Source organism: Plectropomus leopardus, chromosome 18 (genome assembly GCF_008729295.1).
Source record: "Plectropomus leopardus isolate mb chromosome 18, YSFRI_Pleo_2.0, whole genome shotgun sequence".
Classification (NCBI taxonomy): Eukaryota; Metazoa; Chordata; class Actinopteri; order Perciformes; family Serranidae; genus Plectropomus; species Plectropomus leopardus.
In genome coordinates this window covers 16389-36664 of record NC_056480.1, presented here as the reverse complement: position 1 = coordinate 36664, position 20276 = coordinate 16389, and the positions used below count along the sequence as shown (strand labels likewise).

Here is a 20276-nt window from a genome sequence, read left to right as displayed (position 1 = left end):
TAGCCATAACAACTTCTGTCACTTTCTATTTTACTTTGACAGAGTTCACAAGCCGAGTCTCACTGGGTTGAGGATCTCATGTGGTTCCATCAGTCACGAGTCCGAGACGTGGAGTGGATCACAGGATTGGATTTTTACCAGGACAGCAATCGACCAATCCCAGAGCTGCTGAAGGTGAAGACCCGCCCCACAGCTGCCATTCACAGAAAACAATAAAGTCGCTCTTTTCTACCCCAAAAAAATCACTAAGATCAATATTCAGTATCTGGTAAAGTATTGAGGAAGTAGTCTTAAATTGTGTTATCAGATTGTTAGCACTGGACTAAAGAGTGTTTATTTATTTACTTTTTAATTTAAAACTGTATTATTTAATCCATTATTGTGAAGTTTATCTCAGTGATTTTTTTGTAATCTGTATTTAAGGGATTATTTTATGCAAAATCCAAAATCTGTGTTGACTTTTTTGGACTTTTAGAGCCTACTATTAAATTTTAGACCATTTTGTCTGTTTATTTAGATTTAAAGGAAACATTGTCTGGTAAATTCAAGAAATGTTGCTGCTGAATTCTTTCAGATGTATTTTTGTAGCTATGTAATATAGTAAAATAGGTGAGTAAAATATCACTCACCTGCAGCAGAAGTTTCACTGTGAATGAAAATGCAAAACAATCAGTCATTGCTGATTATGGAAAAATAAATAATGACACAATTTTATTAAAAAAAGATGTGACATGTTTCCATTAGTAAGCCTGAGAGCATCGCCAATTGATTTTTTGGGGGGCATTTTTTTTTCCTAATAAAAAGGAAAAAAAGTATTTGTATCTAAATTACTCAAGCCATTTTACAATGAAATTGTGAAGAAAAGTTTTGTCTTAATTGTATTCCTTTATGCTGAACTGAGAATCCAAAATAGGTGAATGTACTTCATAAACTGAAGTAAAAGGGGACTGCAAAAAAATGGTTTGCTAGTTTTCAAAATCATGGAGAACAAAAAAAAGCAATCTGCAACTTGCAGTTCTGTTCAGTGGTTTTTGATGTGACAATCACTCTGACTGTGAGAATCTCTGCAAGCATTTATCAGCACCAGACCTCTCACATCATAATGTTTTGGAGAAATTAGACTTAAGGTATGTGTGAATATTTTACACATTGAAATCTTTTTTTTTATTTTTCTGATGTTACAAGTTTCAGTGCAAAAATGAAAAAAGTGCCAGTGAAATATGTTGCAGTCGGTCCATATTGAAGGCATACCCAAAACTTTAACTTGCCAGATTTGCACATCATAAAAATGCACAAACTAGTGTGTTCTTTTAAGAATCCGAACCGCTCTTAAGGACACGCGTCCAGGGAGACATTTATTGCACAGACTTCAAACTTGCTTTCGTCCCTTAATTTGGATGCAAATTAAAGCAGACAGATTGTGCAACATAAAGAACTACAACTCTTTAACCAGAATACACTTGAATTTTTTTTGCCATTATTATTATGTGATGTTTGGGATCTGCAGCCTTTTGTGTTCCCCATGAGTCAGGATGTGTATTTAAAAGTTTATCATTTGTTTAGTGTGCACATGTTTTGGTTATTTTAACTTCCAGTGATTGTATTTCGAACAGGGCTGGTTCCACATTGCCCATGAACTCACTGGTGTGTCAGCATACCGTCATATATCCCATTTCCACCAAAATCAGGTGTTTATTAACACAGGAAAACACTAAAAAATAGTCCTTTCATATTGCCAGTAGGCTAGAGCTGTGTACACGGCACAGATGACTGAGAACTTAGCAAAACTGCAGCTTAGCCGAGTTCAGCCAGCCACCATCCCCTCCCTGATGACAAAGCCAGATCATACACTACATCAACTTAGACACACTGACAATACGAAACATAAAAGTGTAACACATTCGAGGTTTGCCTGAGCCTAACCTGCCAACGTTTTCCTCTGCATGGTGACTGGGCTGTTATCACAGTACTGAGGTCTAGGTGTTTTTGGATATTTACAGCTCTGTGTCAGGGTCTTGCCCATGGCTGATTTATTTCCTTATATATACATAAACAGGACAGTGTAGGTGGTCTGCTGGTACCAGAGGCGCTCCATAGCAACGCTGTTAATTTTAAACACAAGTGGATTCCAGTGACAGCCTGAGGAAGATAAAACCTCTCTGGGAAAACAGCCAGCATGAGGTAGTCAGGGAAGAAAGAGGATTTTCCACTGAAATAGACCTTCAGATTGCACAAACTTAAGCTTAACTTAAATGTGTGTTCATAAATACGGTTGTTAACATATTTAGAATTTATTTTAGAAAATGTGAATAAATTAGTTGGAACAAATTATGGGTAACAAAATATGTAACAAAGAATGGGTTATTCTTTGTTACAGCCACTCTATAAGGTCAATCTAATTTCACCGTAATTTCTTTGTCTGGTATCAGAGTGATGAAGATCTCGGTCTCTTCCTCCGTACACACATAGAGTCATGTTTTGTAGAATGTCATGTGACTTTGTTGTACTTTTTCTTCTTCTTTGGGTTTATTGACGGTAGGCATCCATGAAGTTGTATTACCACCCTGTGTTACGCATCATATGAGCTACAAAAGCCCAAAGTGTTTCCATTGCAGTTTTGGGAAATATGGCTTTTTCAAATCGCCTGAAATACCACCTCATGCAAATGAAAACTTTTTTGTGATAATAGGGAGTTTTTTCAAACTGACGTGGATCCGTGTACACGTGGATCGTTCTCACAGTGTTATCATATGAATGCAGTTTTTTTTATATGCAAAGGGAGACTTTTCCGTGAAAAAAAAATTATTTTAAATATTTTAGGTTTTTTCACCACTGTATCTGATTTAAATGATGTCCAGCATTACCTCATACTGAATTTTTCACCCTACAGCTGATAACCTCAGCCTTTAGGATTTCTTCAGTGATCTGTTCATTGAGTCACCACTTGTTGCCAGGAAAGGGTTGTTTCTTCCTCATCAAACACCTCATTACATTGAGTGGGCAGCTACAATTTAGGCTCCTCTAATTGCACTGTGTCTGAAATATGCACACAAGCTGCTTCCATAACATTAAAGTCTCACACCATCACAAACATCTGATGTGAGCTCCGCCTTCACAGACAAATGGTCATTCCTTGGAAAACTTGTGTAAGAATTTATTTTATTCATAAACATTCAGGGCTCCACTTGTCCGGCATTTATTTGAAGATTAAGTCAGCGACATAAATTCATGTCGTCTATAAATATCTCCATTTCCTTTCCACTGCACACAAAAGCTTTCAGTGACGACAGCAGGCGTTTGCCTGGATGTTTACTCTGACCTCATATCTGCTCGTCATGAATGCTCCTTACCCTGTTGTTTAACTGTCTGGGAGGACAAACAGACTCTAACAACAGTCCACAGATGTTATCTGGCATCGTTTTTCTACCCTTAAAGCACTAAATGTTCCCTCCAGACAGTAAAACTCCCACTTTTGTAACACGCCCAGTGATTAGGAATATTTAAAGCTGTGGCTTTGACAAAAAAAGTGGAAGTCAAACGGGGTCACAGTGAAAGGGCGAAAGCGAATACGGGTTGGGTTCCTTAGAACATAGTGTAACAAACACATGCCAAAAACATCTCTTTGTTTATCCTACAAAGCCAAAATCATTTGACAATGCCGTTACCATGGCAACAGACTGCAAACTGCAGCAAAGCGCTGACATAAGCAGTCTTTAGAAAATATGCAGTGACACATTATACAAGGCTTTCATTCCCACAGACTCCATGCTGGTTAACAAACTGATGTTTATTTTAGAGCCCCTGCTAACTGTTACCATGACAACATGTCCTCCATGAGGTTACAGATGGTTATTAAACATAACGAGCCCCTTTAGAAAACTGTAGAGGTGATTCTCCGTCAAAAAATGCTTCAGGACACTTTTAAACAATATGGCAGACAGCGAAAGAGCCTGTGAGGGAGGCAGTTGTTTCCTCGATAAGCCGAGTGAAGTCTGCACAAAGTTTATTGTTCACCGTCTGCGTTTGATATGTTGGCACGTAAAAAAAACTAAACTCTAAAACTAAATTCTTCTTCTTTTTTCAAAACCAGTAGTGTCTTGCAAAAATAACAATGCAATGGATTTTTATTTGAATTTTTTGGTAATGGGTCTACACGCTACACTCTGGAAGGAGGTACAGGAGCCTCCGCTCCCGCACTACCAGACTCACCAACAGTTTCATCCACCAGGCTGTGAGACTGCTGAACTCTCTCCCCTCTCTCCCCTCCTGAGGAGAGTGAAGTTATTAATTCTACCTCTCATTTGTGCAATAATAACCCCCACAGCTGCTACAATGTTTTTGTTTACACAGTTTATATACTGGTTATTCTATTTTTGCACTACACTGTTTACACTGTTTATTTACTGATTATTCTGTTTTTGCGCTATTTATTCTGCTGTTTACATTCTGTTTATCTGTTTTCTCTCTACTGCACTCATTACTATTTTTGCTTTTATTCTTTTTTAGTTATATAGACTATATTTTTAATTCTTTAATTCTATTTTTAACTCTGTTGTGCCTGTGCACTTTACTGTTTGCCCTGTCCTGTCTGATATCTGTCTACGCATGGGATAGTGAGAAAAGTAATTTCGATTCCTTTGTATGTCAAGTACATGTGAAGAAACTGACAAATAAATCTGACTTTGACTTTGACTTTGACTTTGACTACACAAAAAATAGACAAAATTGGTGAAGTGAAATAAAACTAAAAAACAAAAAACTTGGTGGTTCATGCATATGTATTAACAATCTTTGCTATGAAGCCCCTAATTAAGACCTGCTGCTACAGATAAATACTTTGGGGCCACGTTTTTATGATTTTTCTTTAGGATTCTGGGACGTTTCTTGGATTGTTTTGTTGCAGCAGCAAATAAGAGAGCAGCAACTGAATTAAATATTTGTTAAAAGGGCAAAACATGCATATATACATATATATGTATATATATCTATATAAAGGAAAGGCACTTAACATAGAATAAAATGTAATAATAAAATAAAATAACAATAATAGTAATAATATAAAGCAATTTTAGGACTTTTGTGGATTTTAGGACATTTCTAGGATTTTAGGATGTTTCTAGGATTTTAGGATATTTTTAGGATTTAAGGACATTTTGTTGATTTCAGGATGTTTCTGGGATTTCAGGACATTTCTCGGACTCGCATAACTATATATTTTAAATTACTTTGCAGACTTATTATTTTAAATTACTTTTTTGGGTTGTTTCCTTGTTTTTGTTTTTTTTTATTTGTGTGTGTGTGTCCATTTTTTTTATTTGTCTTGTTCCTTTTACTTTTCAGGTAATTTTCTTCACAACTGTTTGGCTAATTTTGAGTCATTACCTCTCAAGTTGCTCATTGCTTGTTACCTATGTATTTGAAATACATCAAACTGATTTTTTTTCAGGTTTCAAAGGGTTAAGACTATTTTCACAGTCTCATAATTAGTGAAACCGTTCCACCTGTGTGCAGTCTGACTGTCACATGATCTCAGCGTATTTATACACCTGCTCCGAGTCTGCAGCACCTTTGAGCAAGAAGCACCATGAAGACCAAGCAGCTCTCCAAACAGCCCATGGATAAAGGTCAGGTCTGGGTTTGAGTTATAAAAACATCTAAAAAAGAAACTCTGAACTCAGCACCATTAAACAGAACAACAAAATAAGGAAAATCCTGCAAAATAAAAAACCTGCCAAAAGTGAGCTGCCCACCAGAGCTCACAGAGCAGCCCAGCAGGACATCAACCAGAGAGACAACAAAGAGCTGGAATGATCCTAATTTATGTCCCTCTTCAGCCAAAACACTGATATTAGTAATGGACATGTTAACTTTAAAACCTGAGCAAACGCATGAGAAGAAAAAAAGTTTCAAAAGGAAATGACCTGAGAAAAGTGCTTCTTTTCAAATTGCCTATTTCCCCATGTTTTCAAAAAAAAGGTAAACTAATGCTCGGATTTTAAAGGTTTAACCCTTTGAAACCGCAATGAGAAAATTGGCTAGATTCCTTTCAAAAACAGAAGGCAGTAAGCAATGGAAGACAAAATGACCCAAAAATTAACAAAAAGGTACAAAAAAAGTTAAAAAAAAATATATATATATTTATAAATATAAATATTGGACCTTTTTCTTATATTTCTTACCAAGGAGCTCATTGCCTTTTTTTCCATGTTTTCATAAGAAATCAGACCAGTTTGCTCCCTGGATCTATTATAAATAGATACATTTGCTCAGATTTCAAAGGTTTAAATTCTTAAAGGTGTCTGAATGTAAAAAAGTGATGTCACTCTGGGTTTTTAAATTAAGAGCTGAATTTTTTACAGCTACACGCTTTTATGACTTTTTTTCTGTTATCCACATCAATGATGAAAACGCAGTGTCATTATTCACACCACATAATCTCTCCTTCCTGCGAACTCATCGGCATCATCTCACTTTGTCAGTATCTGATTCAGTGTCTTACAGACTAACCAGGCACTCAGAAGGTCTCTGATTAGCTCAACGTGGTCTCTAAATTTAGAAGACACTTTTGTCTGTGAGCGTCATAAATCTGCTCATGTCCATTCCTGCTCTGTAAAGCCTGATCATTTTAGGACGCCCTCTGCATCAACAGAGGTGAAATGTTTACAGCAATTTCCACGCTAATTCCCTACAGATGTGACCATGCTGTTATTTAGGGTATTACTAGGAATCCCTATGATTCAAAAATAACAGCCACCATTGACAAATGTGGTCTGCAAAGGCTCAGTGGAAATAACAGTGGAGATTAAGATCAACATGAATTATATGTTGGATGACAGCACTTCATGCAACTCAGCTATGAGTCTTTGCTTTTGGCTTTGAAGCTGGAAAACATGACAGCTTATTGTGGGAATTCTTTAAAATTCTCCATAGTAAAAAACACGTGGTGATAATCTAAAAAACATACGACAAAGTTTCAAGGTGTGAGTAACAAATACAATGAGAATCGGAAATTTAAAAAAAAAAAATGCAAAAAATAAAAATAAAATTAATATATCATTTCTTTTTTTAAATGTGTAATTGGATAATAATAATAATAATAATAATAATAATAATAATAATAATAATAATAATAATAACAACAAAGAGGAAGAATGATAATATCTATACATTTAGTTTTTTGCACAGTTTTTTCCCTATTTTGTAAATTATTTTCTTAATATTTTTTCTCTCACTCTATCTCTTTAAACTAATTTACAGGACTTTTTTTTTCCTAATTCATTGCAATTTGTGGAACATGTCTTGCCAAGTTGCTCCTTGACCTTTTTATGCCATGTTTTCAAAATAAATCAAACTAAAAAAAAAAAAAAAAAAAAAATAGAAAAAAATACTAGAAAAATAATAATAATATTGTAATAATTGCAAACTATTTAACTTTATATTTATATAAAAAAAATGTTTTAACTCTTTTTGTTTTGTTTTGTTTTTTAACTTTTTTAATTAAAAAAAACATGTTAAGGTAGCTTTCTAAGCTACTAGTCTTTATTTATGAGGCACATAAGCCTTCACTTACTTTTAGGTATTGATCACCTACATTTTGATCATTTGAAAAGATAAAAATAATAAATATCTGGCTTGAAGCACTTTAAAGAACCTTAAATCTTTTTTCACACAAATCTATTAAAATATTCTTGAATAGACTTAAGTTATTTTTGCAGCTGTATTTTTTTTGTAAACAGTCTTCAACAGTTGAGCTTTTAGGTGATGAAATTTGGGGATTTTTTAAAAAATTGCATTATTTTTTGGGGACAGTGCACATTTGTTTCTACTACATTTACACTACATTGTATTTTTTGTTATTGTACAAATATACATTTCTAAAAGCTTTCTGGTAAATTTTTATTCACCAATTCGTGCCTTTGAAACTTGGATCAATATCTTTTTTTGTGTGTGGTTCAGGCGAAAGATTGTGTACATGTATTATGGTAATAACCCCCCCCCCCCCCCCCCCCCCCCCCCATTTTTAAATTTTTTATTTTAAATTAATTTCTTGAAACTTTTCCAGTGCTTTCAAAATAAATCAAAACAATTTGCTAATTTTTTAAAGGGTTTAATAGCACATGAAAGGCACCTGAACACGACACAAGAAAGCTGATGTCAATTCAGATTTTAAAGGGTTTAATTTTTCCACACTGGTGTGAAATTAAGCATGATGCACACATCTTTATTTTCTATTTTTAATAACGCCCTTTTTTATTTTATTTTTTCTTATTTTATTTTATTTTATTTTATTTTATCTCATTTATTTTATTTTATTTTATTTTTTCAATTAATTCTTATTTTTATATGTATTTCTATTCCTATTACTCTCTATACTTGGCATCACAGTGACTGTGCGAGTCAGAATTTCCCAACAGGGATCAATAAAGTGTTTCTGATTCCGATAAAATGCACATTATATTGTCAATCATATGACTGTGAACTCACGTTTTTATGGTGTGACTCAAAAGTAGATTGGGGGAACATGTGAAGTCAAGTCAAGGCAAGTCCCAAGTGTTTTTAATGTGTCCACAAGGAGTCGCCAAAGACCACAGGCCCTTTAGATTTCCAACAATATGTGGCACCATCCAAACCTACAATTTTTGCAAAATTAAAACCAAATTGAGCAGCAGACAAAACTCAACTTAAAAAAACGAAGAATAATTTGGCAAAGTCTCTTTCATTTAATTTCTTTTGAATATGGGACTAAAAATGCAGATTTCGACAACTCTGAACATCTGAGAGATGAATGAATCAGAGGACTGAGTGTGTTTGAAACAGCTCCCCTCCAGTGCCAACAAGCTGACCCACACACCAGCGTCAAACTCTGAATACACTCACTCAGAGCTGAACACATTTACATAAACAAAGCAGGCAGCTGGACACAAACAGTTAGTATGCCTGTCTTTACACAGAGCAGACTGGGTTATAATAACTGAACACAAAATACTGAACACACGTCAGAGGAGACGGGGTTTCTTTTTTTTACATTCCTAATTTGAATCGTTATTTTAAAAAAAAAAAAAAAAAAAAAAAAAAAAAAAACTCAAAATCACTCAAATTGAAACTCCTGTTTCACGTATTAACTCTTTGAAACCTGGATTCGACATCACTTTTCTTGTGCTCTGTTCAGACACCGTTCACATACATTTAACCCTTTGAAACCTGAAATTGGTTTGATTTCTTTTGGCTAAACATGAACTGAGCAACTTGGTGAGCGAAATTGCATGAAATTAGGAAAAAAGTGACAAGAAAATGACCTGAATAACATCTTCAGAGTTTCTCATTAACATTGCTCTGTCTTTTTTTTCCTTTTTTGTATAAAAAAAACTTGAAATATACGTTTGCACATTTAGAATAATGTGACTTCATATTATTGTCAAAAATATATAAATACAAAGAAAATGACCTGAAAATTATTTTTAAAAGACAGCGAAAGAAAACTAGAGGGAGAGAGACAGAGAAATTATTAGAAGTTAATAATTTCCAAAGCTAGGGGAAAAACTATCTTTAGGCTATTACTATTATCATTATTGTTGATGTTGTTGTTGTTGTTGTTGTTGCTGTTGTTGCTGCTACTGTTATTATTGAATGTTTAACTAAAGTGTGGATCTGCACGATGATTGTCATGTTAATCTATATTATTCTGAATAAAAATTTAAATGCAAAGAAAATGACCTGAAAATTAGTTAAAAGAGAGAGAGGGAAAATTTTTAGACGTTATTATTATTATTATTATTATTATTATTATTATTATTATTATTATTATTAAACAATAATAATAATAATGTAAATAATAATAATAACAAATTAAAAACAATGTTCATTTTTATTATAACTATACGTTTATAATCGGGTTATGGAAATATAAATTTAATATTAATATTTATTATTTTATTTTGGCACTTTTCAGGTAATTTACGGTTTCGTTTTTCTTTTGTCTTTTTTGTGCTAATTTAAGGCAATTTAAGTAATTTAAGACAGAGAGAGAGATATGACTTTTTGTGAAGTTTTTTGTTTTGTTTGTTTGTTTTCTGAATTTCCGGCGCTTTTCTTGTACCTTTTAACTTCTTTCTGTGTTTTTGAAAAAAAAAATGCTCTGGTTTTAGTCTTAACTTATAAATTGACATTTTTTAATCTTATTTGGGAGAAAGAAGCTTCACAAACTGGTTTTAACCGTAGCTCGCACAGGGCATCAGAAAGGGGATCCTCCAATGCGTAAAATTACGTAACCACCCACAGCCTACTCCTAAAAAGCACATATAGGAAATAGATTAACTCTAAAGTCTACCAAAAAAAAAAAAAAAAAAAAATGCGGGGTGACTCTTCCAAAAAATACCTTTGTCATGATGTATCCAGGGCACTCCCAAAAATATGCAAAGCTCTCGGGCGATTGATTAGTGTGATTTTACGCGTCAGACTTTGCAGACTAATAAATAGAGCGGAGGAGGTAGAGAGAGCTCCATCCTCTTCCTGGCAGCCGGCTGCAGCCTGCAGACAGCAGCACAACAAACACAAACATGGTAGGTGGAGACCGCAGACACGCCGAGACTTCTCTGCGCAGTGTGTACGGCGCCGGAGTTATTTTTACGCACGAGCGGAGGATTTCACTCCACGCGCCGTTTTACTGCTGTTTTGTTGTTATTTTAAGAAACTTTTAGACCTGATGGCCACATTTCTTAATGTTCATTACAGACAAAACCTTTTTATTCATGTGGTAAAGTAGATGCGTGAGTTGGATAACTGTTCATGATGTGGCACCAGCTCTCTTCTGCGGGTATTTCCTTGTTTATCCTATTTGTTATATATATTCCTTTTTCCCTCCTTCCAGTTTCCTCATCACGACCAAATGCTGTGTCTCCTCCTGGTGACGTTCCTGTCGCTGCCCTCCGCTCTTGAGGGCGTCGCGGCGACTCTTCTGACTTTCACCGACACGGACCCGGTCACCGGCGTCTCGGTGGTGTGTGATCGGTGCCCCCCTGGCACGTATCTGCGCTCGCGCTGCACTGCCGACAAAAAGAGCGTGTGCGCGGCCTGCCCTACAGGGTCGTTCACGGAGCTGTGGAATTACATCGGTAAATGTCTACGATGCGGAATTTGCGATCAGTACCAGGTGGTGAAGACGCCCTGCTCCGCCAAAAGCGACTGCCAGTGTGAGTGCAAACCGGGATACTACTACAAGAAGAAGTACGAGATGTGCACGCGCCACAGCGAGTGTCCCTACGGACAGGGGGTGCTGACCAAAGGTAAGGCTCCTGTAGGGGAGACTGGGACCCACAGTGTCAGTTCTCATGCTTGTTTAGGCTATTTATAGGCAAAAATTCAAAGTATTAGTAACGTTTAACTTATTTGAAACATAACTTCAACACTGTAGGATTTGTGTCAACATTTAGGGAGAATCTAGGGGTGGTAGTCGGACATGAGGACACTTTGGGCTGTGTATCCAGGGCTTTTTATCATTGTTGTGGCTTGTTCGTTATTTATGAGAGAGGAGGGGTGGTGCTCTTTATTACTCTTCTTAATTACTTCTAATTACTACTCTTCAAGCACTGGGGAGGGACTTTTATTTTTTTTATTTCGGCTTAGGGAAGTGTGTCCAACTTGTTTTTTGAAATATGTTTGGCCCTTTTGTCTTGTTTGGCTAAAATTTGGAATTTTGATTTTTAAAGAAAACATCATTTCCAAACCTGCAGGCCCATCAAAATAAAATAAAAAATGAGCCAAAATAACACCGTTTATCACAGCCAGAAACTGTCAAAACAAACAAAACAATCAAAAATATTTTTTGGGGGGGTTCTCCGCCAAACATTTTTTTTAAAAAACCAAGCATCAATACATAATTTCCTACACCATGGTTAACTTTTGTGCACCAATTTGGGCCTTTTCTGCATCACTTCACAGGTTTAATTTTCAAAAAAAAAACAAAAAAAACTCCTTTGCTAAATCATAATTGGGGTGACAAATGCATACATTTTAAATACTAAGGGGAAGTTCCCCCTTGCATCACCCCTAAAATCTAAACCTACAGTATATGCATAATTGATATTGTTGATATCTGAGGCTGTAATAACCTCTTTAAAGGTGGACCACATGATGCTGTTTAGACCTGTCAGAACAACATTTTGACATTTCCCTTCTGTTTGTGGAGTAACTCAAAACTTAATTTGACTCTAGCACCCAAAATGCATTGTAGGACTCTGGATGAGTTCAGATCATATAAACTATTTCAAACTTGACAACAAAAACATTGTAAATGGGTCCAAAAGTGCTTTATGCTGCCATGTCTGTTAATGTAGTAGCCAACAGGGACCAGACCTGCACCCTAGCAACAGAAAAGCAGTGAAACAGTCCATAGAAACAGTGTATTTAAGCCCCACCCCACTGGAGGGGAAACCAACTCATTGCTCTCCACTGACTTTGTACAGTGTGAAAATGCCTTATTTCCACCTGCTGACAAACAGAAAATTCCCTAAAAGCTGTTTTGTGCACAACCAACATAAGATTTGTATAAGCTGCTGAGCTAAAACTCTGAACTTTTAGGCATCAGCAGGAAGATACTGATTTTGAAAACTCACTTTTAATCTAAGTGTATGTGGTGAGTTATATTAACCCTCTGAAACCTGAGCAAATTGCAAGAAATTACTCAAAGTAGAAAGAAGACAAGAAAACTAACTAATCTAAACATGAGGGGGGAAATGTCCAGAGAAAAAACATAACATATATAATTCTTTAATTTTCAGCACTTTTTTGGGGCAACTTTATTACTTCACTTTGTGCATTACTTTTTTGGTTATTTTCTTGCAGATTTTTACTAAATTTTCTCATTTTGATGTCATCATTTCCTTATCCCCATGGTTTTTAAAGAAATCAAAGCAATTTACTCAAGCTTCAAAGGGTTAAGACTGAATCAGAGGTTTGAATTTTGACATATTTTAGGCTGAAGTTTACTGCCTCCCAGAGGCAAACAGCTCTAATTACAATAATAATAATTATTGTAATTAGAATTTACAGTATTAATATTTTTTATTACACTGCAACAAAATGAGTGTTGAGTGTTGAGTGAGAGTAAAATTCACCAAACTGCTGCTTTTGGTCAACATGTACATCTCTCACACATGTATTTCCACAGTAAAGAAAGAGCTGTACTGAAAATCAAAGCTTGATTTATCCGGAACAGATATTTTTTGCAGAACATATATTATTCTCGTGCCTCATCTAAACCAAATGTCTCCTGCAGGTACACCTGATGAGGACACGGTGTGCCAAAGCTGTCCCAACGGCACCTTCTCCAACACCGTCTCTGCTGTCCACAACTGCACGCTGCACAAAAGCTGCGAAGCTGCAGGGCAGGAGCTGGTGCTGAGGGGCTCCACGTGGCACGACAGCCTGTGCACGAGCTGCGAAGAGCTCAAATCAAAAGGTGAGATCGACAGTCTTTAAAGTTCATACAGGGAAAGGGGAAGAAGCGTGTGATGTGTTTGGTTTCGTTATGGTTTATCCCACTTACAAACTCTCAGTCACGCACACCTGTTTTCCAGAGCAGCACATTCATTTTTACATCAGAACAACGTAAAAGAAGTAACACCTTCACACAAAACTACGCCGTCTCTGCAGCAGAAAAACACAAATACTTTTGAAACTGCTCCTTCACAGTGTCATACTCCAGTGAAACGGTGAGGTTAAATATATTTCTGAAAACATTTGAGGCAAGAAATATGCAACTCAGTAACAGAATCTTGGTTTATATTGGATCACGGCTGCTCAGTTTTATGGTTTGATTTTTGTGCATGAAATGGTACACAGTTTACAAACTATTGCAGATAAATGCATTACAAAAATGTGTTTCTAAAAACATCTGAAGCAAGATACAAAGAGCACAGTTACATAATCTCAATTATATTTGATCAGCACTGCTTACTTTTACTGTTTGATGTATTTGATCGAGTTGGACCTTGCTGAGATTGATTCAAGTTTGGATTTTACTAGATAGAGACTAATAAATAGAGTCAATTCATTTAAAAAAAACTCTGAAATGTAATTTGAAACTCAGCTGCAGTTGGATTTAAAAGCTTTTATGCACGTTATTGCGAATGACCTCCACATGTGGCCTTTTTTAAATCTACAAAAACAGGGTCATTAAAGTGGCTCTGCTCCACTTATCTGAAAAACTTGTTAATTCCTTCTTTTTGGGCCGTATTGGTTTCTGATGATCAGTTTTATTTCTCACAGATGGAGGCGACTACCTCAAAGAAATCCTCCCCGCTTTCTTCGTCCACCAGAAAATAAACATCAGACGGCTGCGTCGCATCGTGCACAAGCTACCGTCTGAGGACAACAGAAGACAAGCAGCCACCTCAGGACTTAACCTCTCAGAGCTTCACGCACGGATCGACTCTTGGGTTGCTTCTGCCACGGCGGAGCAGGTCCGTCAGCTTCCGGAGGTAGTGACCAAAACGGGAGCGAACAGCGCCGGTGAGCGACTAAAGCACAAGCTGCAGAGAATCGATTCAAACATGAAGGAGCTGTGCGCTGCAACGAAAGAGTTGGATGTAATTGCTCTGTCTTAGGTAGAAATTATTTAGTTATAGGTGTCAAAGATTTGGAATAGTCTAGTGTTTGTTTAGGGAAAAAATACTTTTATTTTTTCATGTAGTTTAAGAATTGCTGCCCTTTTAGAGATGCACTGTTCATACAGGCTTTCATACTTTTTGCATTAGTTAAAGGAGAATACCCGGTTTTGAGAGGAAGAGTTCGTATTTCTGCATCAAGCTGATTAACTTCCCCCCTTTTTTTTATTGCATTCCATTTTTTCTTGTGTTTTTCTTCTTAAACCAAAAAAAAAAAAACTCAACTGTGTCACCTAGCTTGAAATGACATGCAAACCAATTAATTATATAATAAACTATGCAAGGCAAAAACTGTTTTTGAGGACGCTTCATTTCAAGTCAGGTGACTGATACAAATAATATAATATAAGGGAGATCTAATAACAGGAAAAGTCAGTTCACTCCAAAAAAATGTGTAGTTTCTGCTCTTGGGAGATCTTATGTGCACATTTTGGAATCTCATTGTACTCTTTAACTTTTTTAAACCTGAATTGATATCAGTTTTCTTGTGCAGCATTCAGATGCCTTTCAGGAGCATTTAAACCTTTGAAATGTCAGCAAATTGGTTTGATTTCCTTCAAACATGAGGAAAAGGGCAATAAGAAACTTGGATACAAGAATGTCCTGCAAATTTCAAGAATTTAGTAAAATGTGACAAATAAATGACCTAAAAAAGATTTTTTTTTCATGTAGGTTTAACTTTTTTGTAAATGTTTAGGTCATTTCTTGCTTGTTACCTTTTTTTTGCTTGTTTTTGAAAGAAATTCAGCCTCAGGTTTCAGTGGGTTAAGGGTTAAGGGTTTGCTGCAAAGATACCACTGGGTGTTGCACCTCGGTCCTTACAACAGCATGCACTCAGCTCCAAAGCACTTCAAACAAACAACAAAAGAAACACTGGTATTAAACTTTAAAGAATGAAAAGTGTTGGCCTTCAGTATATCTACCTCTTCTTATGTCTGCAGCTAAACACCAACATGACATATCCTGCTAATTTTGCATTTTTTTTGTTACGGCTCAATATTTGAGATTTAATTTATTGCTATTTAAAGGTGGAGGGTGGAGACGGACGGGGGGAGGCGCGCTTGTGTTTGCCATTCATCATTTAAATACAGAAAGAACTGTGTGCTGGTGAAACTGTAGCATGTGTGGCTGCTTTGAATGACACTCAAATAAAAATGATCACAAACATAACCAGTGGTGAGTGGGTTTTTTTTTTTCAAATTGATTTTACTGTGATAAGAGTCAGCACCTCCAAGTCTGAGGCCATGGTTCTCTACCTCTGAATGAATGAATGAATGAATGAATGAATGAATGAATGAAGGAAGGAAGGAAGGAAGGAAGGAAGGAAGGAATGGAAGAAGGAAACTTTTATTTCTCCAGGGGAATTTCTTTTGTGCAAATGTGCACAAAAGAAAGTAAAAAAGTAAAAGTAAAAAAAAAAAAAGTAAATAGTTGCAACTTGATTTTTTTCTCTTTATTACTGAATATTTTCCTCTAGCTTTGAAAAAAAAACTAATTACTTACAAAAATATATATAATATAACATCAAAACATGCACACAAAAACCCCTATGAAATTTTAAAAAACCATCATCACTGAAAATGTAATGAAAACATTAACCCTTTGAAACCTGAGCAAACCTCCGGCTGAGTGATCAGACATCAGATCAGACACATTGAGGATTTGGGAGCAGAAATTCACCCTAGAGGGAGAAATATGTTGATTCTGGCTCACTTGTAAATATTTTCCCAGTTATATGTTGATGTTTGCCGGTGAGAGGTTTAAGATTTATTCCCTTTTTGGTTTATCCTTCACCCCCGTGCAGTGGTTGAGTCCAACTAAGGCGAGGAGGGGTTATCAGAAGCCACCTGGGCATTGACTGTGGGGAACGAGTGACAGAGGCACCTCTGTTTCTTTCTGTTAGTTTTAAAGGGACTTTAGTTCTTCTCCTCTGTTTCAAATGTGATTTTTGGTTATAAATCAACACCAGCCACACAGAAACCCCACATTTATGCAGAATTTACTTTGTTTTAGGGGTTTTTTTATGCTGGAAAGCCAAAAGAAGCCAAGATGGCACATCACCAGGAGCGTGCAGAGTGACCGAGGCGCTCCTAAGCGGTGGGGGGGCCGTGGTGGACCAGGCCCAGGGTGGAAGCAGGAAGGTCTCAGAGATCCTGACTGAGGAGAATTTGATCGGCTGTATGCCTGGATTCTGAGGCAGATGCAGGTCCAGGAAAAAGAGACAAACAAAAACAAACTACAGCCATCAACCCTCAGCTCCCAGTGGGTGCAGCTGGTTCCCAGTCTGACCGGTAAGACCCAAAGTCCACACAACATGTGAGATCAGTGAAAACATGTTGCCATTCTGGAGAAAACAAAACACAGGGAAAGTTGCAACAACAATGGCTAATGTTACCTACAAGTTGCAATTATGTTTTAAAGAAAACATTTGAATGTTCAAAGAACATTTTAGGGATGTTTATTATTTCAAATAACGTTCCTGTGAGGTTAAATGCTGACTAAGACCTAACGTTTAACTGCAACATCCTGAGGATGTTTTAGTGATGCTGAGAGGTGACAGATCATAACATGTTCTGTAAAAAACGTTCCCACAATGTTACATCAGAACAAAGCGTCTTCAAACAAACATTCAGAAAATGTTATTGAGGACTGAGATTACTTTTTTAAAACTTTTTTTTAGATGAAAATGTAATGTAACAATTTTTTAAAATTATGTTTACAGAGAACGTTGCCCAAACTTTAGGAAGAAAATGTTACTAAAACATTCAGTAGTTTTTACCGTCCTCAGAATTGCAGCTGGGATCACTGCATTCAGTTCGCTGTGTTTTTAAAAAAGTGCACACACTCCTTTTCAGATACTGTACTTTTGTTTTGTTTGTTTGTGTATGTTTTAATTTTTGATGTTTGATATGAAGTCGTTCATTCGTTCATGTATCGTCAGAGGCTCTGGGAGCCAGACATCAGGCCTGGGGGAAACTCTACCATCAACTAAAAGATGTCTACAAGAAACTGTTGAAAACCAGCACAAACACAGTGAAGAAGTCGGAGAGTTCCTGATTTTGACAGTTTCTCTGCACTCTCTCGCCTGAAGTGAGAATACTCGTGAAGAACAAAATCCTCACAACAGTCAGAGCTGCTCAACTGTCAGCGGCCTTCGTGTCTGCACCAAAAGTCTTCTGACGGGAAAAGAGCCAGCAGGAGCGCATCCAGGGGTGAGTCTGTGGGGTCTGGTGGGGGTGGTCCAAATCCTAGTGAGAAACCAGAGGTCTTTTACAGATGTCCTGAAAAGTGACGTATTCAACGTTTTCCAAAAACAAAAAGAGCAGCCTAGAAACGTGTGATTGGTTACTACAGATCCATCACACCTTCACATGAAATGTAAAATAGCTGCAAAAAGTAACAGCAGACTCTAGAATCTTTAGATTAAGCTACAAACTGTTAGACTGCCACTAATCATAAATCTCAAATACTCCTTAATTTTCTGCATTTTAACCCTCTAAATGCTGGGTTTTTGTCATGATGCCATGTTTTTAGATGAAAAATATGAACACAAAAAATAATAATTATTAACATACTGCATGTAAAGTAGAGTTGTCTTCGTATCACAGCCTGTGATATGTCAAATATTAGCAGCAACATTAATTTTTTTTTTTTTTGTACAAAATGTTTGGCTCTCATTCTCCACCGGTGTCTCTGAATGTTCAATCCGCTTTTGTTTTATTTTTATTTTATTTTTTTTGCTATGACGCACAGGGCATGTGGACGCAGCAGCCGATAGCTCTGCAAATACTTGCTACTTTTTTGTGATATTTGTCCATTTTCTCAATACCATGGCTCCTTCTGCTGAAACACGACTTTTCTACGATAGAGTAGCACTTATGAACATCTGGAGAAGTTGTGTGGGGTTTAGACTGAATGCAGCAGACCGTGAGAGGATCTCCACCGGTGGCCTGTGCCAAACGACGATTGAGACCAGAGGGAAGAAAGTTAAGATTAGCCCAAAAAAAATGAAGAATGAAAAGTCTGTAATCTGCATCAAACAATCCCTAAGGTTTAAAGAAGTCTCTCCCTATTTATTTGTTGTTGTTGTATTTTAAGAAGTCTTTTGTTAACATCTTGGCCAAGAGACTATGGATAATAAGCCCACTGGCTAATGCTGGCATTTTTGTAACATGTTTATTTAAAAATTCGCACTGTCCTTTATTAAATATACTGAATCTAAACATTAATAAATTAAATGAATTCAGCTGTGAAAGTGAAAAAGCAAACAGAAACGCACGATGCCTCTGAGTCACTGTAATGTGACACTAAGTGTTATTGTGTCTGAAAACCACAGCATAGACGATGACGATGTGGGAGGCTATTTATCTTTATTATGTTTATCTTTCTGAGGTTAAACATTTCTGTCTCACTGACCTTCCACTGAGACATGTGGAGGATCCCACATCACATTTCTCTGACTGAGCTTCCTCCCTGAACGCAGCCAGAAAAACCACCTCCTCTGACATTAAGTGACTTCTGCTGGCATTTAAAAGCTGCAGCGAGCCAACTTCCTCACAGAGCGACTGCCGATTGAGGCGGTTTAAGGACACAGGGTGGAGAGAAAATGCGTTACTAAAGCCAAGCAGTTATTGGAAAAGGTACACAGTTTCCTTTATGTAAACTATGTAAAATAATTTTCTAAAATCTGAATCTTGAAACAAGCAAAATGAGAAAAGTTCTGCACAATAATCGAGAAACTCACTAAAAAAATATGTTGCAATCAGATTAAGAAACAGATTAAAATGTTTCACAGTAATTATTGGAACGGCATGTAAGATTTGGTGTCACTTTGGTTTCAGTCAGGATTGCTGATTGCAACCACCTGAAACTTCTCTCTATAAAAGTCCCTCAGTCTTTATTGTTTTCAATGGAAGATAAACTAGGATATGATACAAAATACTTAATTGTCCCTGTGGGGAATTTTGTCTTGGACTCAGATCCTGTACCCGTAAATGCCTTCAAAGTTTTAATAAAACAAACAGCTTAAAAACAAAGCAGCCCCAGCTGTGTTAAATCATATCAATAAATTGCACATACACATAACACATATAGCACAATCCTTGCAGCCTTGAGCAGCATTTAAAAAAATAAAAGTTTGATAGAGGAACAGATGAGTTTTCAAAGCGGTTGAGTTTGCGGTGGGGAGCTCTGTATCGTCTGAACAAGAGAACAGGAGCTCGTATTCTGCTTGCAGGATATGTGATGGGTCGGTCATCATCGAAAAACCGACCAGGTGATTTAAAATTGTAAAAAAACCAAAACAAAACAAAAAAACAGTTCCACGTTACAAATCAGTGTTTCTTCTGAGGCCACATTTCAAAGAGAACAGCCCCACTAAAAACGGAAAAGCAGTTCCTTCGCATTTTTAAAAAAAATACTCTTGATAACATTGTGAGAACGATCCTCGTGTACATTGATGCTCAAAAACAGCCAAAAATGTAGAAGTATACATGCCAGGCCAGTAGTTGGTGTTGTGACCTTGTAATGACACACCATAGGAGAACACCACGTGCCTGCACATCAAGGCGTTTTTCTACAGAGTGGCGAGTATGAACAAACAAGAAGACGATG

The 20276-nt window shown here is 36.6% G+C and overlaps 2 protein-coding genes across 4 annotated transcripts in view; both read left to right on the top strand.

Moving 5' to 3' along the window:
* The window catches only part of LOC121958217 (venom phosphodiesterase 1), a 51036-nt gene extending 50568 nt beyond the window's left edge, over positions 1–468 (top strand). The window contains exon 26 of the mRNA XM_042507086.1: positions 43–468. Within this exon, the coding sequence (XP_042363020.1) occupies positions 43–216 (174 nt within the window). The 3' untranslated portion in view covers positions 217–468. The remainder of the gene's footprint in view (positions 1–42) is intronic.
* Positions 469–5566: 5098 nt separating this feature from the next.
* On the top strand, positions 5567–15319 carry LOC121958218 (tumor necrosis factor receptor superfamily member 6B-like). Of its 3 annotated transcripts, none has more exons than XM_042507089.1 (4): positions 5567–5624; positions 10868–11282; positions 13274–13456; positions 14266–15319. In XM_042507089.1, the coding sequence occupies exons 2-4, from the start codon at positions 10886–10888 to the stop codon at positions 14601–14603; spliced, it is 918 nt and encodes a 305-aa protein (XP_042363023.1). In that variant the 5' UTR covers positions 5567–5624; positions 10868–10885; the 3' UTR covers positions 14604–15319. The 3 variants fall into 3 exon arrangements, with proteins under 3 accessions (XP_042363023.1, XP_042363021.1, XP_042363022.1); XM_042507087.1 differs by lacking the exon at positions 5567–5624 and adding an exon at positions 10449–10559; XM_042507088.1 differs by lacking the exon at positions 5567–5624 and having other exon boundaries at positions 10567–11282.
* The last annotated feature ends 4957 nt before the right edge of the window (positions 15320–20276 follow it).

Bases quoted from the DNA above. Each gene is read 5' to 3' on its own strand.
- LOC121958218 (XM_042507087.1), top strand. The intron at 11,283-13,273 runs GTAAGGCTCCTG...TGTCTCCTGCAG, and splicing joins ACAGGGGGTGCTGACCAAAG to GTACACCTGATGAGGACACG. The intron at 13,457-14,265 runs GTGAGATCGACA...TATTTCTCACAG, and splicing joins CGAAGAGCTCAAATCAAAAG to ATGGAGGCGACTACCTCAAA.